General features: G+C 43.9%; 1 protein-coding gene across 5 annotated transcripts in view; it reads right to left on the bottom strand.

The window, feature by feature from the left end:
- The window catches only part of atp2b3a (ATPase plasma membrane Ca2+ transporting 3a), a 30,661-nt gene that overhangs the window by 5,000 nt on the left and 580 nt on the right, over positions 1–25,081 (bottom strand). For 2 of the 5 annotated variants that reach the window (XM_062541485.1, XM_062541486.1), the window contains 20 exons: positions 22,445–23,099; positions 19,672–19,869; positions 18,547–18,804; positions 17,947–18,072; positions 14,820–14,957; positions 13,677–13,733; positions 13,159–13,197; positions 12,766–12,930; positions 12,117–12,331; positions 10,291–10,533; positions 9,777–10,018; positions 9,176–9,410; positions 8,357–8,536; positions 8,068–8,155; positions 7,755–7,861; positions 7,169–7,360; positions 5,742–5,955; positions 4,366–4,577; positions 3,736–3,843; positions 2,822–3,004 (listed from right to left, as the gene is read on the bottom strand). In XM_062541485.1, the coding sequence (XP_062397469.1) occupies positions 2,822–3,004; positions 3,736–3,843; positions 4,366–4,577; positions 5,742–5,955; positions 7,169–7,360; positions 7,755–7,861; positions 8,068–8,155; positions 8,357–8,536; positions 9,176–9,410; positions 9,777–10,018; positions 10,291–10,533; positions 12,117–12,331; positions 12,766–12,930; positions 13,159–13,197; positions 13,677–13,733; positions 14,820–14,957; positions 17,947–18,072; positions 18,547–18,804; positions 19,672–19,869; positions 22,445–22,676 (3,432 nt within the window). In that variant the 5' untranslated portion in view covers positions 22,677–23,099. Of the gene's footprint in view, positions 1–1,654; positions 1,809–2,821; positions 3,005–3,735; positions 3,844–4,365; positions 4,578–5,741; positions 5,956–7,168; positions 7,361–7,754; positions 7,862–8,067; positions 8,156–8,356; positions 8,537–9,175; positions 9,411–9,776; positions 10,019–10,290; positions 10,534–12,116; positions 12,332–12,765; positions 12,931–13,158; positions 13,198–13,676; positions 13,734–14,819; positions 14,958–17,946; positions 18,073–18,546; positions 18,805–19,671; positions 19,870–22,444; positions 23,100–25,081 lie in introns of all 5 variants that reach the window. The other 3 variants (XM_062541488.1, XM_062541489.1, XM_062541487.1) reach the window with 3 other exon arrangements.

Here is a 25,081-nt window from a genome sequence, read left to right as displayed (position 1 = left end):
CCTCGAGATGGGAGAAATACGGATTTCAATGAAACCCATGAATAGGACTTCCTGCTTTCAATGATGTAAAAAGATGATTTTTACATCATTGAAAGCAGGAAGTCCAACATTGAAATCCGTATTTCTCCTATCTCAAGGCAAACTGAGGGACTGATGCACGACCATTCAAAAACATGACTGGTTTTCTAAAGATACAAAGCTTAATACTAATCGGTGAAGTGTCCCTTTAAATACAATTATGTCCATGTATTTCCAGAGTTGTGTTAAGGTGGACAGTTCATTTCTAATTTTTCAACTCTTCCTGTTTCTCCACTTATCACAACAGCACACTGACCAGCACAAGCGATAAAGAAAAGAAACACAACATTCAGTAGCTCCAACTAAATCCAATTAATCAAAAACAGCTAACAAGTAAGAAAGGAAACAGGATTAAACAGCATGGCAGAGTAACACTGATGTGTCCCTATATGACACTCAGAACCTACAAAGAGAAAGAAAGGAGGAGCAAAGAAGAGAGGGAAAAGAGAAAGAAGCAGGAAAGAGAAACAAAACAAGCTCACAAAAGACAGATAATCAGAGGAGAAACACAGCACATCATAAAACAAATAAGAATGACTTGAGTTTGAACAGGACACTCGAAAAATACAACACGAGACACACTGGAAGCTTCTTTGCGGAAGTCCAGGCGTTCCTGGAGAGGGATGGAAAAGAATTAGTGTTGATGCAACACAATGCTCATGGCCTTATACTCGAAGGTTTACTACGACTCTACAATGAAAAAGGAAATAAAAAGACTACATCTCAAATTTCTTTGTCCATTTTTTAACATCTGTTTTTGTTCCGTTTTGTTCAGTTTTGTTGGAATGACTGCAACATCCCTTTCTCAAACAGAGAAAGTGGAACTTGCACGGTTTTGAAAGAAACGTTTTGCCTTCTGAAAATGACTCGCAGGTATCGACTGAAGTCGACTGAATGGATTGTGTCGGTTTCGGAATGATCAATGTTTTTTTTGTTTTGTGACGAATATCTCAGGACCGTCAGAAATCAACTGAATAAACGAGGAGCAAGGCACCAAGAGGACAGCGAGCCAAATCACAGGCAGCACCAAAGCCCAACGAAGCAGCAAGACAAAGAAATAGCTTCAGATTAAAATGAGGTAGTGAACAGGGGAGGAGGAAGAGGAGGAGAAGGAAGAGGGGGAGGAGGAGGAAGAGGAGATGCGAAAAAGAGCGCCAAACAGCCAACGGAAACATGAAGCTCAAACTAGAAAAAAAGAAAAGGAAAACTGGGATGGATAGACAAAACGGGAATGACACAGGCACCTGGTGTGAATCCACTCCCTCGGACAGCATCTAGATGCATACTGGTGGACTCTGTGTGTGTGTGTGTGTGTGTGTGTGTGTGTGTGTGTGTGTGTGTGTGTGTGTGTGAGTCTGTGTGCGATGAAGTAGTAATTTCATTTATGTACATGTGTGGGTATGAGTACTGTATATAAATATAGATGTATCTATATGTGTGTGCACGCACATGCATGCCTAGTTGTATATATATACTACACTTAGTATGTCCTTCATGTCAGACCCTAACTGAGTGGTTAAGTGTGCTATTTGTGCTATGCGTTTAGGGCGCCATTTAATGTAAAGTTGGAACTCACTCCCTGGGGCGCCCGTGGCATTGGCAGTGGAGAGAACTACGTGAGTGGGGGTAGAAATATTGGTTACTTCGTGGAGCTGGCTGAGCACAGAGGACCGGCGGCGCACAGCCCCCTGAAAGGAGCCGCTTCTCTTGAAGGTACTCACTACCTCCATCTGCAGGAGAGAGAGAGAGAGGAACATCACACACACAGTCACACACACACACACATACCGTAATGAGTCTCAATATGTAGGGAGAGGAAACAGGGCTGCTGACTAGTCAACTTCATCCACAATTGTAAACATGGATCATGTGTTAAGTAGTGCTAAACTATCTATATTTTTTGGTCTACTGTACTTATTGCAGTGGATATCTGCAGTTCAGTGGAAATCCACTGTTAAAATAGGCTGAGCATACTTCAATATAAGCAGCAGCATATTTCACCATCTAGCATGGCACATAACGCCATAGTGATTTGTATCTATTTGCTAGTGGGCATATAAAGCCTTCAGATTCATATCTATAAACTCTAGCATATTTCATCGTATAGCAGACATTTAAAGCTTTAGTGATTTGTATCTACTGCTTCATCAGTGTCTGGTTTCTGTAGGATTACTGTCATCCATTTTGGACACCTTAAATACATATCTATGGAAGCAGCTTCTCCTCCACAGGCAAATGCCTTGGGTTGATGTCAGTGAAACAGAACATGGTCGGTATCTGTGAGGTCAGTATGACAATGGCATGACGGTGGAAGGAGTGTGTGGTGGTGGTGATTTTTTTTTTTAAGGCATACTGAAATAAATACAATGACTGGGGAGATGTAATGGTGGCACATATAATGGTGGGCGAAAGGGTAAAGGATGTGGTGGAATTTTAAATGTAGAAAAGAACTGGTTAAGATTTCATATCAGACATTACTATCATTATCTTGTATCAAATAACAAAATATGTTTTGCTATAAGGCATACTAGGCATACAGTAGGTTAGCATTAGACTGGGATTCGGCAGTTGGTACAAAATCAATACTGTCAAACAAAACATTGGTTGAGAAATAAGGCCTTGTGTTCAGTACATTCAGAGTTTTTTTCTTCCTGCAGGGAAAAAAGTCTGTTTAAAACAAAAAAAAAAAAACAGACAACTCTGCTGCAATGGCAGACAAAACATTATGAACTAGAAGCTCTACCTGAGTCTGAATACGGTTGAGTCCTCGGAACCAAAGAATCTGTCCACGGCGAAGCTCGCGTTCAGCGTGGTCGATCTCCTCCTCGTCCTCGGCCATATCTTCGTCCATGATCTCATCGGCACCTGTCCCATGGCCGGCCTCCTTCAGGAACTTCAGCTGATGGGTGGGCACCGTGGCAATGACCTGTGACCCCAGCACATTCCAGCACGGTTAAAACGACACCACAACACATGAGCACATGGAGACACATAAACAGCTTATGGAGAGTAACTTAAGGGGATATAGTACTTATGAAGGCAAAGGTCTTGGTCAAATGTGCGTGTTGTTGAGTCTCCAAGGCCAGCTGGTTAATGAACCTTGGAGGACACGTTGATGAAATAACACAGGCAAATAACAGGGCCAGAGGCCAAAGGTTTTAACTACTGTATGTCAGGGTATACTGTATTACACCTACAGAGGACAGGTTAAGATGGATCAAAAGTAGCTACCACAGGACAACCCAGTCCATTCTATAAGATTCATCATCCCACAGAGTTTAGTTGCTGCTCTGATGAAGTTCATGCAAACCCTTATACTAAAACATGCTGGCGTTATCTTAGCTAAGTTAGCTAAGTTATATTGTTGAGCACAGTTGCAGCTAGCTAAACACAAGACCTGGAGGCGAGTCCAAACCCCCACCACCCTGTACAGTTCCACACTCTATCTCTCTGTATCTAAACTGTACCTCTGTATTTAAACTGTACCTCTGTATCTATACTGTACCTCTGTATCTGTATCTATGTTTATTAGTATCTATATATCTTTAAGTGTTCTCTTGCAGAGCTGCAAGCAAACTCAGCAGGCGGGAGCGTGGGTGGTTATGTGTCTGACAGGGGGACTGGGCTCCAGAGAGAGAGCTTTAGAGGCAGCAGCACCTGTCCCCAGAGTAGCTCCCCGAGTCCCACGAACAGGCACCACAGCCACTGCTCGATGTTCAGGGGAGAACAGCTGAACGGCTTCCCTCCCCACTGCACGATTACGATCTGAGAGGGAGGGAAATGAGAAAGCACAACAGTGGCTATTACAGTGAGACAACAGGATGTGAGGATTTATTGTCAGTAAAATAAACATCTTGTAAATGGTGTATCTCTAGAAAATGTCACCCTACAGTAACTTTAATGGTTTACTATATTCTGATTTACCTTGCACTCGATGATTTACATTTCAGCATTTCAAATCTTCTTCATAAATTATGATTACACTCAACACAACCCATATTGGTGAGGTCTGTAAAGTAGTTTTCGTTATTCGTATTCATATGTCATCTTTGAATAGTCACAACAACAGTGCATCACACACATAATAATGGGGCCTCTCATAGACAGTAGATCGTAGAGACGACGGATGTATCATTCAAGTGTTGTTCAACAGAGATTCCTTAATGATTCTACAGATATCTTCCTAATGGGAACCAGTAACTTTCTAGAGTCAGATACAGATTAATAAAACGCAGGACAGTTTGTGTCAGAGAAAGTTGCACACTGACAGGAACAGCCAACACTCACCTGTATTCCAAACGTTCCAAACACTATGCTGCAGAATATCGGGTTGGAGAACATGCCGTCGAAGACGTTCCTCTCGCCGTGGATCTTGCGGGCGTTGATCTCGTTGAAGAGCTGCATGAGGACGAAGGTGTTGAAGATGATGGTGTAGTGCTCAGAGGGGGGAGAGTGCAGGGGAGCATTGCGCCCGCTGTCAATGTTGAAAATCTTCTCCCCTGAAATGGAAAAGGAGTCAGTGAAAACAGAGCTGATCAGAGTCATCCATTGATTTTAGAGACAAAAATGACAAGCAGACCGACAGGCAGACAGGCAGACAGGCAGACAGGCATGTATTCAATAGAGTTCAAAATATCACACCATGAATCAACACATACATGTATGCATGTGCATGTATGATATATGGATATATACGGTAACACTTTACTTGACGGGTTCGTTCATAACACATTCATAACAGCTGTCATGAACTGCACATGAAGCATTCATGACTGTTTCATGAAACATGACTCAACATTCATACCAACCCTTTCATGAATGTGGAAGACAAAACGTCAAAAATTTGTCAAAATAAAAGTCCAACAATCGCAAAGCAGCATTGCTGTCTTTTTGTTTTAGCCAACCATGTTACATCTTAGTCAACGGGGAAGTCCAGTGTCCTGGAGAACTGAACAATTTTTTTGTCTGTTTGTTTATTTTATGATGGTAACCTCTGACGAATGCATAATTGTCTACACCAATGACTATACTGTAGATATATAATACAGGAATGTCCAACCATTTCCACAGATGGTCAGTAGTTCACTTCCCAGTATGATGAATACTTCACAACTCGTATAGTAAAGTGACATTAGAAGTAGACTTCATAAAATATTCATGAGATGTTTACAAATGCTGGAGAGGATTCATAATACCCTGTATATGGATTACTAGATTGTTGGACTTTTATTTTGACAAGTTTTTGTTGTTTTGTCTTCCACATTCATGAAAGTGTTGGTATGAATGTTGAGTCATGTTTCATGAAACAGTCATGAATGCTTCATGTGCAGTTCATGACAGCTGTTATGAATGTGTTATGAATGAACCCGTCAAGTAAAGTGTTACCATATATACAGTACTACACTGTTACACCGTTGTATTAACATCATGTGCCTAACATAAAAATCAGTTGAGAGACAAGAAGGCTGCTTTCCGACTGTTTGAGTGGGCTGTCGGAGTGTATGTTTGTCTGAGGTGAAGCTTGCAGCCTTGACCACAACAGGCCAACATTCATGGCCTGTTGTTAAGGCCGCATCCTGCCATCCTACCAACAGACCAACCAGACAGTCCGCTCCACTGAAGCGCCTCCCACTGCCCTGGTCCCATGCCCCACAGTGACGTACCGGCAAAGAGCAGGGTGAAGATGATGACGAGCTGGTAAATGGCGTGGCCCAGGATGTTCTTCATCATGGTGAGAGAGATGAGCGGGTTGTTGCGGCCGTAGGGCTTCCTCAGCAGCAGGGACAGCGTGGGCGGCTCCGTGGCCAGGGCCAGCGAGGCGAAGGTGTCCATGATCAGGTTCACCCACAGCATCTGCACCGCCTTCAGAGGAGAGTCCTGACGGAGGGAGGGAGGGAGGGAGGGAGAGAGGGAGAGAGAGACAAAACAAGAGTGTGAGGTCCACCTGTTCAATAATGGCACATTAAAGGGTTAGCTACATAATAAATGGAAATAATGGACTCTGTGCATCTGCAACGCCTAGTGCCCAGCTGTGTGAGGAATGAGAGCAGGACAGTGGGTGGGAAGAGTGTGTGGGTGTGTGCATGTGTGGTGTGTGTGTGTACGTGTGTGTATGTCTGTGTGTGGGGGACACCTGCAGAGCAAATGAAATGGCTTTATTTATTCATAAGAGTGGCACAAACACACTACATTAGTTCAAGTGGCAGGTCCTCATCCAAGCAGAGAGTGACAGAGCCAGGAGAGCGATAGCGACAGGCAGAAAAGGGAGAGAGGCGGAACGACAGAGGGAGAAAAGGCAGCAAAGGCGAAATGAGTCTACCATCCTGGGAGGCTTCCTTGAACAGATACCTACTTCATAATAATAACAATAATGGCAACAAACGATAAATAATAACTTCGTACCGGCTTTCAGTGTGAGAACTGGCAAAAGACACACCGTGATATGGAATCATTTGACAGCAGATTTTATGACTTCATTACTTCTAGTGCAGTGAAAGGCATTTATATCACCTCTACCTGTCTGCTGTGGTAATTTGGTCCATTACTTTGGTGGCGCTGCTAGCACCACACTGAGATTCGAAGGCTGGGGGAGAGGAGTTGTAGATCTGGCAACACAAAATGTTCTGAACCAATGCTTCATTTCCGACACCTTTCCTGGACAGCTTACTGCCTGTGGATCATTTTAACAACCCACGGTATGGAGTTGTGTGGTGGAGTTTTTGAAAAAGCAAACTTACTGACTTCATTAAGCGAAGGTAATTAGGTTTTGGGTTATCCTCTTATTGTCATTATGTCAGACACAATTTCAAGCTTCGTTGCCAGGTACTCCAATTGCAAAACGGATAGAAAATGGCCGGGTTTCCCAAAATTGTTAAGAAGCTCTTAAGTGCTAAGAACTTCTTAGGAGCGTTGTAAGAATGTTCTAAGAAGCTTCTTAACGATTTTGGGAAACCCGGCCAATACCTGTAGCACTTGTCTCAGTATTAGGGGCTACTGGGTCTGTCTCCAAACAGCATTGTTGTGTCCATCGTTAAAATGATACGGCAGCATGAAGACTTCTGTCATCTTTGTCTGTTTCCTACAGACGTACCTGTGTGATGCAAGCTCCAGTGAAAGCGACGATGACGGCCACAACGTTGACGGTGAGCTGGAACTGCAGGAATTTGGAGATGCTGTCGTAGACGTTGCGGCCCCACATCACGGCCTTCACAATGCTGGAGAAGTTATCGTCAGTCAGAATGATGTCCGAGGCCTCTTTGGCCACATCAGTGCCAGCGATGCCCTATAAAATGGAACAGTGTGTGTAGACAAGGTGAGTTAAAGGACGCGTCCCAGAGGCCTTGCAGAGTAACTGCTCAGATTTAGCAGATTGCAAGACAAAAGCTTCACATGGAACAGCAGACTGCCTTTTAGCAGATTCTTTTAACAGAATGCAGAGTACGTCCACATGTTTTATTGTTAGTGCTCCCTGTGAATCAAACCCATTAGCTTAGTAATGTTACACTGCATACCATTAAGAGCTGGACCTCCTGAATGCAAAACAAAAATATTCATTACAATACGGATTTATAAATAAATACCAGCGAGCTTCTCTCTCTTTCTCTCTCTCTCTCTCTCTGTAAAGCCCCTTTAAACCAGCAGTATATAATGGCGCACAGTCAGAGGGTTCAATTTACCATGGCGAAGCCAACATCAGCCTTCTTAAGTGCAGGTCCATCATTGGTTCCATCTCCTGTTACAGCAACAACCTGGCGTTGTTCACATATAGTGCTGTCTATGATGCCTGCACAAACAAAACATACTCTTGTAAACACTAATCAACTGTAAACCATTTGAACATACACAAATAATGGAGTAATGCACTGCCCTCTGAACTAACTATGTATCAGCAAATTACTGTTAAAACGTGAATTAAATATAAAAGTCATTGTATCCATCTATTTTCAAATATATACTTTATCTCAAAAACCTTTTGGAACGTTGACCCACCTTTGACCAGTGTGTGTTTGTCTGTGGGAGAGGATCGGGCCAGTACTCGCAGTTTGGGCCAAAGTTTGTCAATTCTCTCCTGTTCAATCTGTTAAACATTTAGACAGAGCATCCTGATCAGCCACACAATACCACACTCGGATAAAGCCTCAGTGATGCAAGTGTAACAGTAAGTGCCAAAAATCCACCACATTTCATTTCATTCATATTCCTCCATCAGCCCGATGTGTGGCCTCATCCTCTAGCCCCTGACTTAAGTGGCCTGAACCGCATTATACCCGTACTGTACCTCTCCTTTCTCGTTTCTGATTCGTCGATTGAAGTCTTTGCCCTCCAGGCAGATGAAGTCGTCTCCGGGGTGGATGATGCCACACTTGGCAGCGATGGCGCGCGCCGTGTTGATGTTGTCCCCTGTCACCATGCGCACTGTGATGCCCGCCCTCTGGCACTTCGTGATCGCATCAGGCACCTGGGGGACAGGACCGAGGGGGAGAGGCACGGAGGGATCAATATCATCAATACCCACCGGTCACCGAGTTCACCCAGCAATTTCTCTCTCCGATCATACATCATCCAGCCCTATTTGTATTGAGTCCTTGACTAGGTGTCAAAGGCTATGACATACTGTCATATTATGCGCATACATTTCCATATCCTTGCCAATATATTTACGTTATATCACATCATATCACAAATCGTTATTGTCATGACGAGCCATGACCCTGACGACATACTGTAAATTCAGCACATGTGTATCATGCAAGCAGAGCAGCTCACTGCCGTCCACATCCGCAGTCGTTTTAAAGGCTTTCCATGTGCCTCAGGCCAAACAGAATCTGTGATGCCCATACAAGTAGGGGTGTAACATTCCTTCTATTTTATTGTATTCATAATATTCTTTGAATTTCCATTTTAGTATAATCACTACATTTCTATTAGATTCATTAGATTAGATTAAACTTTATAGTCATCGTGCAAAGTACAAAGACAACGAAATGCAGTTATATTATACTCAATATTACAGCACAACTTGTACTGTTCTTCCAGAATGTATCCTATCTCCTATTCATTTCACGCCTCCTACTGTATCCTGGGGTTTCTACGCTACCTCAGGACGGACTGGATCCTCGATGCCAACCACGGTGAGGCAGACGAGGTTGGTGATGATGTCGGCCTCGTTTTCCCAGTCGGGCTCCGGGCTGGCTGGCAGGTCCCTGTAGGCCACGCAGATGGTGCGGAGGCCATTGCAGGCCATGGGCTCGATCACGTTCTTCACCATCTCGTCCCGGTCTCGCGGCCGGAAGATGCGCGGTTCGCCCGCGGCATCCAGGACGGTTGTGCATCTGAGAAAGTGAGAAAGGATAGCAAAAAGATGTATTTGCATTTCACCTGATCTGATCTGTTCTCAAAAAAAAGGAAAATTTAACTATTAACTCAATTATTCAACTGAAGAACCTTAGGAAAATTAAACTATCAGCTTTACAACATTTGCAGTAATGCTACAAAGTGGGAGTGTTTCATCCATAGAGATGTCTGCTGTTGCTGAATCATGGCATATTAATGAAGACATTAAGGCTTTATATGCTAAATAAAGGGCAAAATACAACCTCACAGAATGTCCACACACACACACACACACACACACAATAAACAACAGGTCAGAACATGATATCAACCTTTAAGTCGGACACTTTGAGCGACTAACTCACTTCTTGAGCAGAATCTCGGAGGCTCCTTTGCTGTAGAGGCGGAAGGAGCGGTCGGGCAGCTGGATGACGGTGCTCATGGACTTGCGGACGGAGTTGAAGGTGTAGACCTTGTAGAGCTTCTCCTCGGGGATCTGCTCCCTTACAGGGGCGTAGTCCCGCTTCAGGTCCAGCACAAAGCCCAGCAGGCCACACTCTGTCTTATTGCCCACCTGCTTAGGCAGACCACCTTCCTGATCAGCCGCCTGGAGAAGGGAATTAAGGCACATTTGTATCATAAAACAGTGAGAAACATTCAGGAGCCATGACATCTGTACATCTACGTAACTTTGATTGTATTTATATGAAGCATGAAGTGTGCTATACTTAAAAAGGAATATAAAATGCATCAAAATGGTAGAAATGTTTGAAACTTATGATTAAAATGGAAATGTAATCTAAAATAAACTGTATTATATTATTTACGTCCAAAACACATAAACTTAAGATGGCAAGTTGTTGCACTGAGAGCTCTCACCATGATCTTAGATGTGTAGGCACAGTTGATAGCAATGGCACTGACTATCAGCTCTAAGGTCTTGGAGTTAATCTGGCTGGGGTCCGGAACCGTACTGAAGAGTTGGTCACCCACAAAGGCCTGGACCACTGTCATACGATTGGTGGTCAGGGTCCCGGTCTTGTCAGAGCAAATGGCCGTAGCATTGCCCATGGTCTCACAGGCATCCAAGTGGCGTACCAAGTTATTGTCCTTCATCATTTTCTATAAAAACAAATATATGTATATATATATATATATATATATATATATATATATATATATAAAGTTATGGGTTAACATAGACTATTGGGAAATAACCATTGCAAAGCCACATCTGTGGATATGCAACATTGGTCAGAGTACAAAATACATAAAAATGTAGATATGACATTCTTTTAACGACCCCTTAATGCAAGGGCTAATTCAACAATGTCAATGCACTAACTCCAAGTCACTCAAATTGTTAGAACAACGGTCTGTAAATGAAAATATTTGGATTTCACTGATTTTGAACTTTATTTAGAGTGGGGATGGTTATTTTTGCCAATGCTCACTAATAGCAGCAGGCACACAGGCTGTCTGGCCAGGACTCTGTTCCAGTAAAGCATTAATCATGCATACACGAGTGCTTCCATTTGAGTACCACACATTCCTCTTATTCCTATAAAGGGGGGGGGGGGTAGTCCTCCTGGTGATCAACAGACACACTCTACACACACTCTCCCTAATGCACATGTACATTGTGTTCAACACAAGCCCTGAAACCACAAATGGCTTTCATCAGTGACTAGATGCATTTTCACACCTCAGCTTTTGGTGAGTTTTAGCTTTTTCAGCTTTTTTTAGCTTTTCTGTTTCAATGTTTATAATATGCTATGGTTCATGTCAAAGATCCTTAATTACTACCAAGATAGAGCAACGCAAAACGGGACAGTTTTCTCGCTCCACTTCAACCCTTGCTTATATCTTAATTTCTCGATATATTCTGATCCATGTATCTTCTACCGATTAAAATTTGACAGACACAGTCTATTCAGAATGACGACAGTCCTCTGTATAAAATGTGAAAATGACAAGGAATTTCTAAAATCTATTAACAAACACAACAGCGGTCCACACAGTCACTGTAATGAATTAATCTGAACAAAAAATAAATAAATATTATCTATCCTCAAAGGGGCAATTAAGCAACAGCAGACCAATCCAAACAAATTGTCATAGGGATCGCCTGGAGGTCCAACAACTCCAGTATTTGGAGAGCTGAAGCACAGAGAGGAGCTGAGCACAGATCCTTTGAAGTCAGTGCCAAACAGCAGAGTGAATGAGTCTAGCCACTTAGTGCAAGGCCTACTGTTCCACTGACAGAAACCTTCAGGCTTCTCAGAGGGCCGTCTAAGCCCGAACAGCCGTCAAGGACAACAATTACAAAAACTGTGAATGGTCCAGACTGAGAGGAGTTGAGGAAATTCTACCACATTGCTATTTTCAAAAGTGTTTCACAATTATTTAGCCAAACACTTCATTGCTAAATTAGTTCAGTATTAATCCAAACACATACACAAATACAAACAGACACAGACACGCACGCGCACACACACACGCACACATCTGAAACATGAAGCTTGCCAGCGGGCCAGGGTTAACTATCAGCTCCAGCCTTGCTCACGGGCACTGAGAAATTAGACAGTCACCGCCTTGCCATACGGGCTCTTCTGCCACCCTCTAAATCTTCACGGCTCAGAAAATAACAGCGCGTTGCCAGCCGAGGTTTTAAATCACGGCCGTTGCATTGTCCGGGCGCTCACCTTGACGGAGTAGGCCAGCGAGATGGTGACGGCCAGGGGCAGGCCCTCCGGGACGGCCACCACCAGCACGGTCACGCCGATGATGAAGAACTTGACGAAATACTGCACGTACACCGGGGTGCACTCGGCCTTCCACTCGCGGCCCTGGACCACAAACGTCTCGATCACAAAGTACAGCACCAGGATGATGACCGTGATGGCCGACATGACCAGACCTGAGGGTGAGGAAAAGACATGAACACACATGAAGAGGGATTACATTCATGATGGATGGAGAACAAGAGATACAGTTAAGAAACTGTTACTGTACATCAACTACAACAAAGGCTTTAGGATTTTAGGATTTTTATTTGGATCATCATTAGCCTGGTCAGACCAGCTATTCTTCCTGGGGTCCTATCAATCATTTACTTACATCATAATTTACATTATGATGATCATTGTAGGCTGAAAGGCCTACAATGAACCCCAAATGGTCCAAATGATCAAAAAAATATATAGAATAGTACGTATTGTCCACCGCCATACTTTTCAAATGACAGTATTTCACAGTTAATTCCAAAAATGTGGATCATGATGTCCCCATGATTTGTTCCTCCAAATGGTGCAGTGCTGGATATTTGCAATAGTGAGAGAGTGGCTGTCTTGCCTGCTTTCCCGATCTGCACCGCGAGCTTAGTCAGTTTGCCCTGAAGCACAGACTTCTCTTTCTTGGACACGTTGGCTTTCTTCTTCTCCTTCTCCTCCACCTCTCCGCCCTCCGCGCTCTTCAGAGGCTGCATCTCCATGGCGACGGCTTCATCCTGTTTCTTGGCTGGAGCAGGGTGTGTCACAAAGTTACTCAGCAGGTGGGATAAGAATGGAAACACACTCTGCTTTAATCCTCCGCAGTTCTACCCAGCACAGGTACAGGTAGATATTAACAACAAGAAGTATGTCAAATGAATAAGCCTAAATGTAAGAGTAGTGGATACTATGCTTATTGTAGTGAAAAGGTGTTGGCATCATACGTTTTTGTTACTGTCTGTTTTATGATCATTACCTTTATTAGGGTTATTTTCCAGAGTCCCGTCTTGCTTTCCTATAATCAGAAACATGAAGTTGTTTGTGTGAATTAAAGTGAATCAGTGATATTTTGCAGGGATATTTCTTAGAACTACAATAACACTGTGGAAGGAAGGAAGGAAGGAAGGAAGTAAGAAAGGAAAGAAAAGAAAGAAGGAAGGAAAGAAAAGAAAAAAGTGTCCAACAGCTACCACCACAGGGCAAAATGAGGGAGAGGTGAGAGAAACGGAGCAGTGGCACATCACAGATGAGTATGAACAGATGAGCTGGGTGCTGTGCAGACCCGAAATCCTACACTTGCACATGCCTGAGCATTTAGCATTTAGAAGAGGAGGAAGAAGAAGAAGAGGAAGACTAGAGTGGAATTGACAAAAAAAACAAACAAAAAAAAGAGCGAAAAACCACCATAATCCCAAAGATGATCTATGGACTATTCCTGGACAGAGACTACAGCCTAGAGTAGCACACTGAGCCCCTGGTGAAGGCATCACGTACCATTGGTGATGGTCATCTGTTTGGCCTCGACTGCGGATGATGAGCTATTACTGCCCTCTGAAGGGTTTGGGGGGGGAGGTGGGAGATACAAGAGGGGCGATGACAGTTTTTAAACAAAATAATAATAAGAATAAAAAGAATGAACAAATAAATTCTTTCCAAAAAACCCACCACATAAAAGTATAAACAAAAAAACAACATGACTGGAGAATGACTAAAAATGAATGAATGACTGTAATACAGCACAGCTAGATGCTGAGCTGTCTGATTTACTCTCACAATCCACAGATACAGTATATCCACAATGACATGAGGAACAATGCATGAGCATCCTAACTACGTCTACGTTGAAAATTAACCCCATTCTGCCATAGCTGCACATCGGTTCTCGAAGTGAAAACCTCGACTGCAGTTAGGTGTCTAGCTCTGTGAGGTCAACAATCATGTCAATCATGTCAAACTGCCAAATGATCCCTGTTACATCATTATAATACATAATTATCATTCGCTATTTTTTCTGACTGCAGAGCCACTTCTTATCATTGCTTGAAATATACCGTTAAGGCTGTAATGTGTTTTTCATGAGTGCAACTTCAGACAGGCTAAGCACTTAGAGCCTCTGCTTCAACAATATGTGGTTGCCATTTGCTTCTGCCTACGCCCTTTCCCCCCCCTTTTTCAATAATTGAGATTTATATGCTGCAGTGGAGCTGCGCTTCTCTCTGGCGCAAATTATTCAGCAGCCACCTTCTCCCTCCATCAAGACTGCCGAGAGAGACAGACAGAGGCGGCGGCTGAAGAGGAATAGGTCTGGTCTCACAGCAATCCCTTGCGTTGTATATCCCCTAGTATAGCTAGTATATTTCCACATACAGCAACGCAACTGCATCGCTCAGGTCCAAATCACAGCTCCAACGCACGCCATTAGCACTTCAATAGGCATGTGGGAGAATTTGAAGTCCTTCAATAAGCTGTGAGAATGACTATGAGTCAAGTGAAAGCTAAAGAGAGGCAAAGGATTTCTAATGGTGGAAGGTATAATTTGTGAGTCAGTATGCATATTGTGCACTGCACGCAGGTATTAACCAGCAGGCCCTGTCTCAATAGGCTCTTTTCATATTGGGTTTTTCTTCTTTTTTTTACCTTTCTTCTGTTCCTTCTTCTCCTTCTCCTCCTCCTCTCCCTCGCCTGCACCCAGGAGAGTGAAAATGATGCCGGTTTGAGAGTTGACCCCCACCGCAGTGACCACCATCCTTCCGGATCCTTCCATAACGTGAGTGCCTAGACACACAGATACATTATATTATAATATGTACTCACACATGCATAATGAATGCATGAATTACGAATAAGCCAGACATTCATCACACACAAATTTTACAACAAACAACTCTCCTACCAGGATGAATCAGTGATACATTATCATACCAAAAAAACAACTCCCATGCCAGTATCAATTCAAGTACACAAACAAGTACTGTCAACATGTCACAGGACGACATAAGTGAGTTGAAGTTGTTACACACAGGATTACACCCTGTTATAAATTTCAATAACTGACACACTGATATGCATCTAACTCTATAATGCATTTTGCTCTCTCCTAATTGAGGTTCTCAGATAAGGACCAAAAGCAACCCCTCCTTTCTCTGTCCAGTGCTATTAGCATGTGATCTAATTAACCGTGCGCTAGAAAGCTCCTTTGTGGTTTTAATTCATTAAGGCAACCCTGTGTTGAGCGAACGCAAGAGAATGGGACATGACAGTGAAAACATGGCTCCAGACCAGGTAGAAGTGTTGCTGTCCTCTCTTTCTCTCTCTCTTTCTCTCTATCTCTCCCTCCCTCTCTCTCTCTCTCTACCGATCATTTGGCTTGCAGAGGAAATGGGGGAATTTGAACCGGCAGAGATCAATGTGAATTCAAGAACCTTTCAGGGGCCACGTGACTGAGTCCGGGCGACGGGAGATTTTTCGGTGGACATTTGCCAGAGACATATCAAGGGCAGGAAAAATACCACGACTGCTGGCTGCAGCCCGGGCACACGCCTCTATAAGACAGTCTTCACAAAGGCATTAAAACTGAACCCTCGCCGATAACTTCACATCCCGTATATCCCACGGTCTCACATGCAATTGCAACGTCCTCATTCAATTTCATCCCATTCAACAAAACATGACCACAACTAGCCGCAAGCAAAAGAGTCCAAGCAAATGAGTAATGTATTATTGTGTGCGTGCTTGTGCTGCATGTACTTTCTCACTGCACCAGGAGGCATCAGTGGTCAGTCAATTAAACGAGTACAGACTAAAGGACAAATTGTGTTTTCAGGGCGGCTGTCATTAAAGGGATGAGCAAAGGGTCCCTCGTGGGCTTACTGCAGCAGTGACCCGGTCCACAGGAAACCAAAATGGGGATGGACAGGGGCTGTGTGAGTGTGTGTATGCGTGTGTGCGTCTGTGTGTACGTGTCTGTGTGTCTGTGTGTGTGTGTGTGTGTGTGTGTGTGGGGGGGGGGGGGGGGGGGGGTAAAGGACGTGTGGGGGTTAGAATCTGATTACCCATTATCATGCACTGGGGAGAAGGGTGGAGCCAGTCAGTCAGAGAGCACAGGCTGAGGCAATGAGATTTTCCCCCGGCCGTAGAGACACATAGTGACACACCAGACACAGCATTTACTGCGACGGCTCCTCCATCACCAGCTCACACACACACACTCACAGATACACACACTCGCACACACACACACACACACACAGGCTCATATTTACGGGCTTAGGCTTGAGAGAGCCACCTGCCACAGTAATATTTTTTAAAACGGATGAAAAACGGGGACGGCGGGGCAGAAAAAAAAGAGGGACACAGTACTTTGCCAACAACAAAGAATCCAGCTAATATTTGAAGGATCACGCCTGGCTTCCGGTGGAATAATGAACACGGAGCTCATGAAGTTTAGTGCTTTTAGAAAATGGCTGCTCGCTTATTTGTAAATGTCTAGCTTTTCATAGACATGTCCCAAGATAAAACATGTTCCATCAAAGCCTCTCCAGTAACCAGGAAACAGAGACAAAATGGTCAACTTTAAACACACGTTTCACTGTGCACTGCATAGTTTGCCTCATATGGCAGTTGGCTCTTGTGCTGCAGTGATTTAGAGTTTGCAAACAAAGGGCTTCCCTGGATTTACATTTGTGCTGTGTGGCTCTAAAGATTTCTAAAAAAACGCATGGATTGAATAAACAAACTTAACGTGCAATCTATCTTAAGCTTTCTTATGAAAGCAGTTTAGGTGGATATCAAGATTTATTCCTAACAAGATCCTGCAACTTACTGACACTGGAGAGGACAGTCATAAAATATAGCTTGTTCAATGACAAAACAGGGTCACATTCTCTTGCTAATTTGCACAGTCATAACTCACAGTGGAAGGCTCATGACAAGTGTGGGTCTATCAGGAATAATGTATGGCCCCAAATGCATTTTAGCCAATTAGCAGTCTGTGCCAGGAAAAAGCCATTTCACTCCCAGATAACCACCTGTTTCCTCATAATGAAATTTATGCTAATCATTATCATTACATGGTCTACTCCAGCAAGACAAACTTTCCCCCACTTCTTCCTTCTCTCCTTCATTAGAAATACCTCCCTGTGATGACAGGCAATTCCACTTTTAGAAAAGCTTTTCTACTGATAAATAGCTACTGGATGCTCAGTGTAGCATGTTTAATCTTAACTACAATATGTGCATTCGCCGGGGGGTTCTAAGTATTTTCCTCCAACACCTGAATATGATCATTCATACGATATGAAATAATCCTAAACTGCCAGATGACTGTTTCAAAGCAATCCTCGGCCCTACAAACCCAGACTAGTTTGCCTTAATCTCCTTGAAACCCAATGAGGATTCCCAACGTAAACAAGCTCAGGCCAAAATAATCTTAGGCTTTAGAACTGCATAGAACATGAACATGGATACAGAGTACATATATACTGATACATCACTGATGCTTCACATAACACAGAGATACGAGTACAGAACACACATCTAGACCAACAGCTCACAAACTACTACTACTAATTATGCACAAATGCACACACCACAGAATGTGTGTGCATGCATGCACGCACACACACACACACACACACACACACACACACACACACACACACACACACACACACACACACACACACACACACACACACACACACACACAAACACACAAACACACACAGAGTAATTCATACACACTCATTCCTCTTTTAACATTTACCTGAGAGCAACATGGGGTCCTTGTCGACATCTTTGCGGACATGATCAGATTCTCCCGTCAGGGAGCTCTCGTCGATCTTCAGGTCGTTACCCTGGATCAGTATTCCGTCGGCCGGCAGGAGGTCACCTACAGTAGGAATATGAGAGAATGACAAATGAGACCGCAGTTCTCTGAGTACACGAGAAAATGTACAGTTGGCTATTTCAGACAAGACATCTCCATTCAGCTGATTAGAGAAGGGAAACCAATTCTTCTATTTCTTCTTTATTTTTTAAGAAAAAGAGTAGATATACCCAAAATGACCTCGCTTATAAGGCAGTCACATGAGGTGTACAGCAGGCCATACCACCACATGGTTTACGTATTGATCAAAGCTGGCGTACAACATAACATTTGTGGCTCAGCTAAATGCATTAATCCTGATATTACAGTTGACAAAGGATGCAGTGTCGAGACGCAGTGATGTGCAGGTCTCGTTAGATAAAGAGTCTATTCAGGTCTTGTTAAATAATTAGGACATAAAAGAAATTGTGTTTTTGTTTTATTTATTTTTCCCAGTAGAAATAAAACAGTGGTCGATTGACTTGGGCAAAGACTGACCGTATTTGACCTGAGCCACGTCCCCCACCACCAGCTCGGCCACGGGGATCTGGATGACCGTGCCGTTGCGCACCACGGCGAAGCGCTGCTCCTGCTCGATGCGGCTCTGCAGCCCGCGGAACTGCTTCTCCTTGCTCCAGTCGTTGAAGGCCGTCACCAGCACCACGCACACCACCGACAGCAAGATGGCCGCCCCCTCGATCCAGCCTGCCTCGGCCTCGCCCTCGTCCTCCGCGCCGGACGCAACGTTCCCACAGGCTGGAGCAGAGGGGAACGACGGGGAGGAGGGAGAACAGAAGAAAGACATGCATTAAGAAAGAAAGAAGGAGGTGGGGGAGTAGGAATCCATCTGTAGGGAGTAGGAACCTAATCCCCCCTGCCTGCCTACATCACTGATCTCTGATCATCTCAACATGTTTATTTCCACTTGGGCCATGTCACCTCTCCCTCTCTCCCCTGGTCTCTCAGTATGAGCTACATAAACAGAGATTAGGGTTAACACAGAATCACATGGGTGCCTACCATCAAGTGCCTACTCTCCATGACCAGAGCCTGCTGCTTGGCCAGAGTCTCTGTCTTTCCCCCTGCCCCCTCCTCCCTTCCTCCCTCTCCTGATCCATTCTCTACCTCAGTCTGTTTTTTCGCTGCCCTTTTTACCTCCTTTTTGCCTCAACCTGTCTTTTAATACTCCTTTTTTATTCAACACTCTCTCTTTCTCTTCCTCTCTCTCTCCCCTCATCCTCTGGTCCAGGGTGCTGCTGGAGTCAGTGGCTATGGGGAGATGAAGGCAGTAATCCCTGCACAGTGTGCTGGGCTGTTCACCCCCTGCTTTATCCTGGCCTTATCTTCACGCTCGTCCCTGCCCTCACTCCTCTGCACAGGTTATTTAGGGCTCCTCTCTTCACGTCTGTCTCTCTCTCTCTTTTCTCTCTCTCTCTCCCATCGCTTCATTAATCTTCCTTACACTATTTCTTTCATCTCTACCTCTGCCATTCTCTCTCCTTGCCATTCTGCCATTTGTCTTTCTCTATTCCTTTGCATCTTTACATCATTTTCCTACCTCTCCCTCTTTCCATCTATCTATTTCTACCTCTGTCTATGTCCCTCTCTCTCTCTGCACCTCACCTTCACTCTCCTCCCCTGGTGGCTGGTAGAAGGACAGGCCCAGAGAGATGAGAGCGGCGACTTCCAGGATGATGAGGGTCACATCCTGCAGGGCTTCCCACACCAGCTCCATGAACGTCTTGGCCTTCTTAGGTGGGATGAAGTTCTGCCCAAACACCTCCTTGCGCTTCTCCAGGTCCACGGCGTTATCCGACAGACCTTGGTAAGGAGCAGACCACGGTTACCTCACACCCACCAATGACATTTACTCATTTACTCCCCCACACAACAATGACAGTTACCCCCTCCTCCCCAACACACACACACACCATTGATGGTTTCAAGGATACCCACAGGTGGAGGGATCACAACTACAGTACCTTTTACCAAACTGTAAAATGTAATAAAAGCATTTAAACACATTTTTCACAAGAAGTTGCCTTTTCTGTAAACGGGACAGTATAGTATACTAGTATGGATCATTTAGGGATAGTATAGTACATATAGATCAGTATCAGTACATCTTCATGTAAATGAAAAACAACATTACAGTGTTATTGTTCTTTTTGTTCACACCCGTTTTGCATAAATTGTACATGCTGAAAACAGAGCCCTGTCGTCTTCTGGCACATTGTACAAACGAATGGCACCATTCAAACATAATATCACCCAAGAGCTTCCCTGGGCTGGCCACAGTGTGGATATATGTGCCATTTAATTTCATTCGGCAGGGAGACGGCCGGCGGGTTGGGCAGCTTGGGGCAGCTTTCATTTTACTGATGGTTCTCGGCCATGTTCATTCATCACAAGGATCAGTTGAGTGAAGAGTGCTAATGCTGACAAAGGTGAGGCTCGGCTCGGCTCGACTCGGCTCACCGGTGAGGGGTGGGGGGGTGGGGGTGGGGGGTTGAGGGGAGAGGGGCGGGCCCGGGGCAGATGGCGGAGTCAGCGTGTGTTTGCCTCTCTCTGGGGCGGGAGCTTTGGCAGTGCCGCTTGGGCAGACTGTCACACACTTCTCATGTCGTCCCCTGCCAATCCTCACCTGCTGCTGCTGGCATCGCCCCTCTCTCTCTCTCTCAACGTCCCTCTTCTCTCTCTCTCTCTCTCTCACTGTCTCTCTTTCACACACGTACACACACGCGCACACACACACACACACTCTCTCTCTCTCTCTCTCTCCCTCTCTCGCTCGCTCATCACTTAATTTACCTTCCCAAGCCTCTCACAAATGTATGACTAATGCGGCCTCTAAAATCATTAAATATGTACAGGCATTTTCATTTAGGTTGCGCTCTATTCAAAGAACATTGTCTAAGAATAAACTTTCTGAGTAAAAATACTGCAAAAATTAAGAAATTGCTGTAACAATGTGAGTGAAATTATGAAAAAATAAGACCAGAAACATCCAATAAAAAAAAAAAACAGGCCATTTCTTGCCAAGATGTCACCTTTAAGTATTACTCATTCACATAATTTGCCAACAGTTGCCATGGTAATATAGGTTCATGCACAAATGGTCTTGCTTTTCTTTAATCAAACTGCTTATCTTCATGTTCTTTGAATAGTTTAAATAATTTGATTCTGAAAATAACCTCGCACTTTAACTGGACAAGTTTAATTCTTCATTAAATTAGCACTATGATTTAAGAATAAATGCTTTGTGCCGCATTTAAGAATAAATGCTTTGTACCACATTCACATCTGTTTCATTCTTTTATAATCTTGAAGACACTCACCAAATTAAAAATCTGACTGTGTCTATGATTTATACTACAATTGCAATAAATACATCATACCTCAAACTTCAATAACAGCTTTACAATAACATTTGCTTCTTTCAAGCAGATGTGTGACACTGACTAATTCTTATATACCCCCTGCTTCCAGAAGCCCATATTGAAATGTGATGTGTCCCTACAGACTCTGTTTGCCCTGGAGGTCTTTTCCTCCAGCAGTCTGGATTTGACTGTGGGCTTCATTGATGAACAGGAGGACGCGTCTGCTTCTCATTCTCACACCCACCAGATCACTCGCGCTTCTGTAGCTTAGCAACATGACATGAAAGCATGTGTGGACAGTCAGGGACCGCTAGCTGATGATGCCGCACACAAAGGGAGACGGCGGCGCGAAGGGGAGAGAGCAGCAGCACGGTGAACACGGGAGTCAAAGGGGACTGCGTGAGCTGCTGCGTAGACTGACATACAACTGTGTTTGAGACACTGAGGTCAGCTCGGACATGGGCGCTATTCCGGGGCAAACTTGACAGCAATGTGTCGTGGATTAGTATAGATTTATCATCTACTGTAGCATATGGATGCTATGCAAAGCTGCTTATAATAGTAATATGGCACGTAATTGAGAGGAAGTTGCATGTGCTTCACCAAAGCGATCTCTTGACCTTGCAGCAGCACCAGTAGAGATATGGGGGCGCTTGAGTAACCAGAGACCACATCCAACAACAGCATCCAATTCTCCAGATCAGAAAAGGGGGGGAAAATCCATCACTCAACAGATGCCTTGACTGTAAAACCTTTCAGGGTCATCTTGTGGTGTTATTGTTTAAAACCATGTAATAGCCTGTGTGTCAAATAAGACACTTCTGACAAACTGCAAGTGAATACAATGTACTTCACACTACACAACAATGCAAACACACCCAGAATCCAGGTAGAAATGGTGGTACACAGAGGCAAGTAGGATGAGATGAAGAAAACTCCTTTAAAGTTTCTGTTTCAATTACAAAAAAAAAGCTATTTCTGAGTAGTTTTCTACTTCCCAGAGCGGCACTTCTCACCTTCGGTGGGTGAAGTATTGAGTCTCTGGCACAGGCCCCCGGTGCTGTCGTAGTTCTCCTCGATCTTCTGCAGAGCCTCCGGACCCCTGAGCTCCATGAGGTCCCGGAGCTCTTCCAGGGAGACCCCGAAATCCCCTCCGTGGTTCCCATCTCCTCCGCCTCCGCCCGCCGCACTGGCTCTCTTCTTCTTGGGGTAGAACTCAACTGAGCTATTCGCTGCTATGTCCCCCATGGTGCCGTGTGGAGATGGAAGACGGCTGACTCCTTATGCTGAGTACTGTGTGTAAAGGGATCTAAGAGTGGTAGTGTGTGCGAGATAAGGAGAACATGGACTGGTCGGTTCTAAAGGGTTCTGTCTTTTTAGTCTTCCCCCATTCCACTCCCCCCAATACCTTGCCTTTGGCACGCCATTTCAGGAACCGTGTGCGGCTGATGCGCGAGCCTGTTGTTTGAGTTAGTGCAGTGCTGGCTTCTATCTCCTTCTGAGCGTGTATTCCCCAGAATGGTGGACATAATACCAAGTCATCTGCAGTTGAAATCTACTGAGTTGAGCAATTCAAATATTACTATTCTTCTAACTGAAATTATTATGTGTGGCTTTGACAGTGGAGAGGTGGGACTTTGATGTGCGAAGTGCTGAGAGGGTTCATAGAATCTGTAGAGGACAAAGAAACGTGTAATTACAATTCTACAAGTGCATGGGAAACTTAGAACATAGCCCTGCGCCATTCATAACAATTCTTAGCGGAGGTGCAATATTTGGATGGAAGAGGCCTGGTTTCACTATCTGTATGTGATGCGTCAGACCACCCAAAGGGAGGAAAAAAGTGAGACAAAAATGGCAAACAGCATAATTTATGTATGAGTTGTATTGATGTGGAGTGTATTGATTGCCTAAGCTGGGAAGTTTAAAGCCTCTTTGCCTTTAAACAGCATGGCAGGAGGGTTGACAAAGAGGGACACAATCATGATCGCTCACATTTCATGGAATGCAATGACAAGTTTCAGCACTAATTACATGGTGACATCAGATATTTTATGCCTGTCAATCTAGCAGTTATTTCAGTTTCAGCACACCAATTTCTCATACATCAATAATATGCTTTCTTTATCATAAGATTTGTCACTGATTGATGTTTAGTTAAATACAAATAACTAACACAAACGTGGGAAATGTATTAACCACTGAAAATATGAATTTTGAGAATTCTAAGATTCAATTCATGAACATAGCCTTGGATGATGCTAAAGGCTGAGGCTAAAACTAACATTATTTATGTTAAATGACTTTAAACAACTGACAAAGAACTAGATCCTGTATTTAATTCAGCATCAAAACATAAAAACGTAGTCCAGATTTCAGCCACAATTAATTAATGATACCACGAAACACCACATATAGTACAGTAGGCCCTGATTGGTCACAGTGGCCAGTGTGGACATTTCAATCACCTCTGTCGGATTTGCCCACAATGCCGCCTTCTGAGCGAATAAAAATCCCCAACGCCAATAGAAGTGAGGGACCGTACTTGACGTTTGCACAGAATTAGCCAATCCCAACGAAGGAGAGGATTTACGAAGGTGACGCTCACTACCATCATGCCCTACAATTTAGGGTATCAGCATCGTTTCCCGACCATTGAACTGAGCATCTGTACCTTTCCTGGTGTTTGCTACGCAAATTTCGGAGGCTCATAGCCATAAATGGCACGGAAATTACCCATCCACATATAACAATAGCATATCTGAAAGCCATTCACCGTTTGCTTATTATTTCCTTCCGCGCTGACCTCAAATGATGGGCCATATAAAACATGCCCTTTACTTGTCACCTTCAAAGATCACCTTGGTCTACAACTCGCTCAATCTGGATTCATCCAACTCTCTAGGCATATATATCAGGGTTTAGGTCTTAGCTTTCCTTTTGGTTCATTAAGTCTTGTGTATTTACAGCTTTTGCCAAAGAATAAATGCAAGACACGAATGCGCAAAAGGATACGCACATACAGAGTGCCTCAACGTGGATGCGAGGAATGATGCATTTTTTTACTCATCTCACTAAATTTGCTAAATATGATCTCAGCAGAATGCCGGACAGAGTACCACACCAATGTGAATTAGGAGTTGCCTGTTCTGCAAGGTTACTGATGGACACCGTGTTGAATATTTATAACCTAACGAATCCATCAGTATCCAGTAATTTCAACATGGAGTGAAATTTATTTCGCAAATGCACTGCACTAATAGTATTTGATGTTGGCGGCCACGCATGAATCTATTTTATTCCCTGAAGCACGCAAACGTAGATTGCATGACATGAAAACCGGCTGGTGTCCAAACACTGAATCATAAGAAGTATTTGTGCTGACACAACAGCATACCAAGTGTCAATTATCGATATCTAAATCCTGCATGAGTTCACGTCACGTAGGAAGAGACATTTACCACGACCCAAGGTTGTTCAGGATTTTAAGTCTTTTTTTCTTCCCCATAAAAAGACAAATGTGATTGGGTATCATCATGTTTGTTAAAACTGATTTAGTTTAACAAATTAGGCGCGAACTGCTAGGTCAGACGATATATATTAATAGTGATGCTTAGGAGATTAATAGTTTGACCTGTGGCCTACAAAACGTA

This window comes from Sardina pilchardus, chromosome 7 (assembly GCF_963854185.1).
Source record: "Sardina pilchardus chromosome 7, fSarPil1.1, whole genome shotgun sequence".
Lineage (NCBI taxonomy): Eukaryota > Metazoa > Chordata > Actinopteri > Clupeiformes > Clupeidae > Sardina > Sardina pilchardus.
This window is presented reverse-complemented; position numbering and strand designations above follow the sequence as displayed.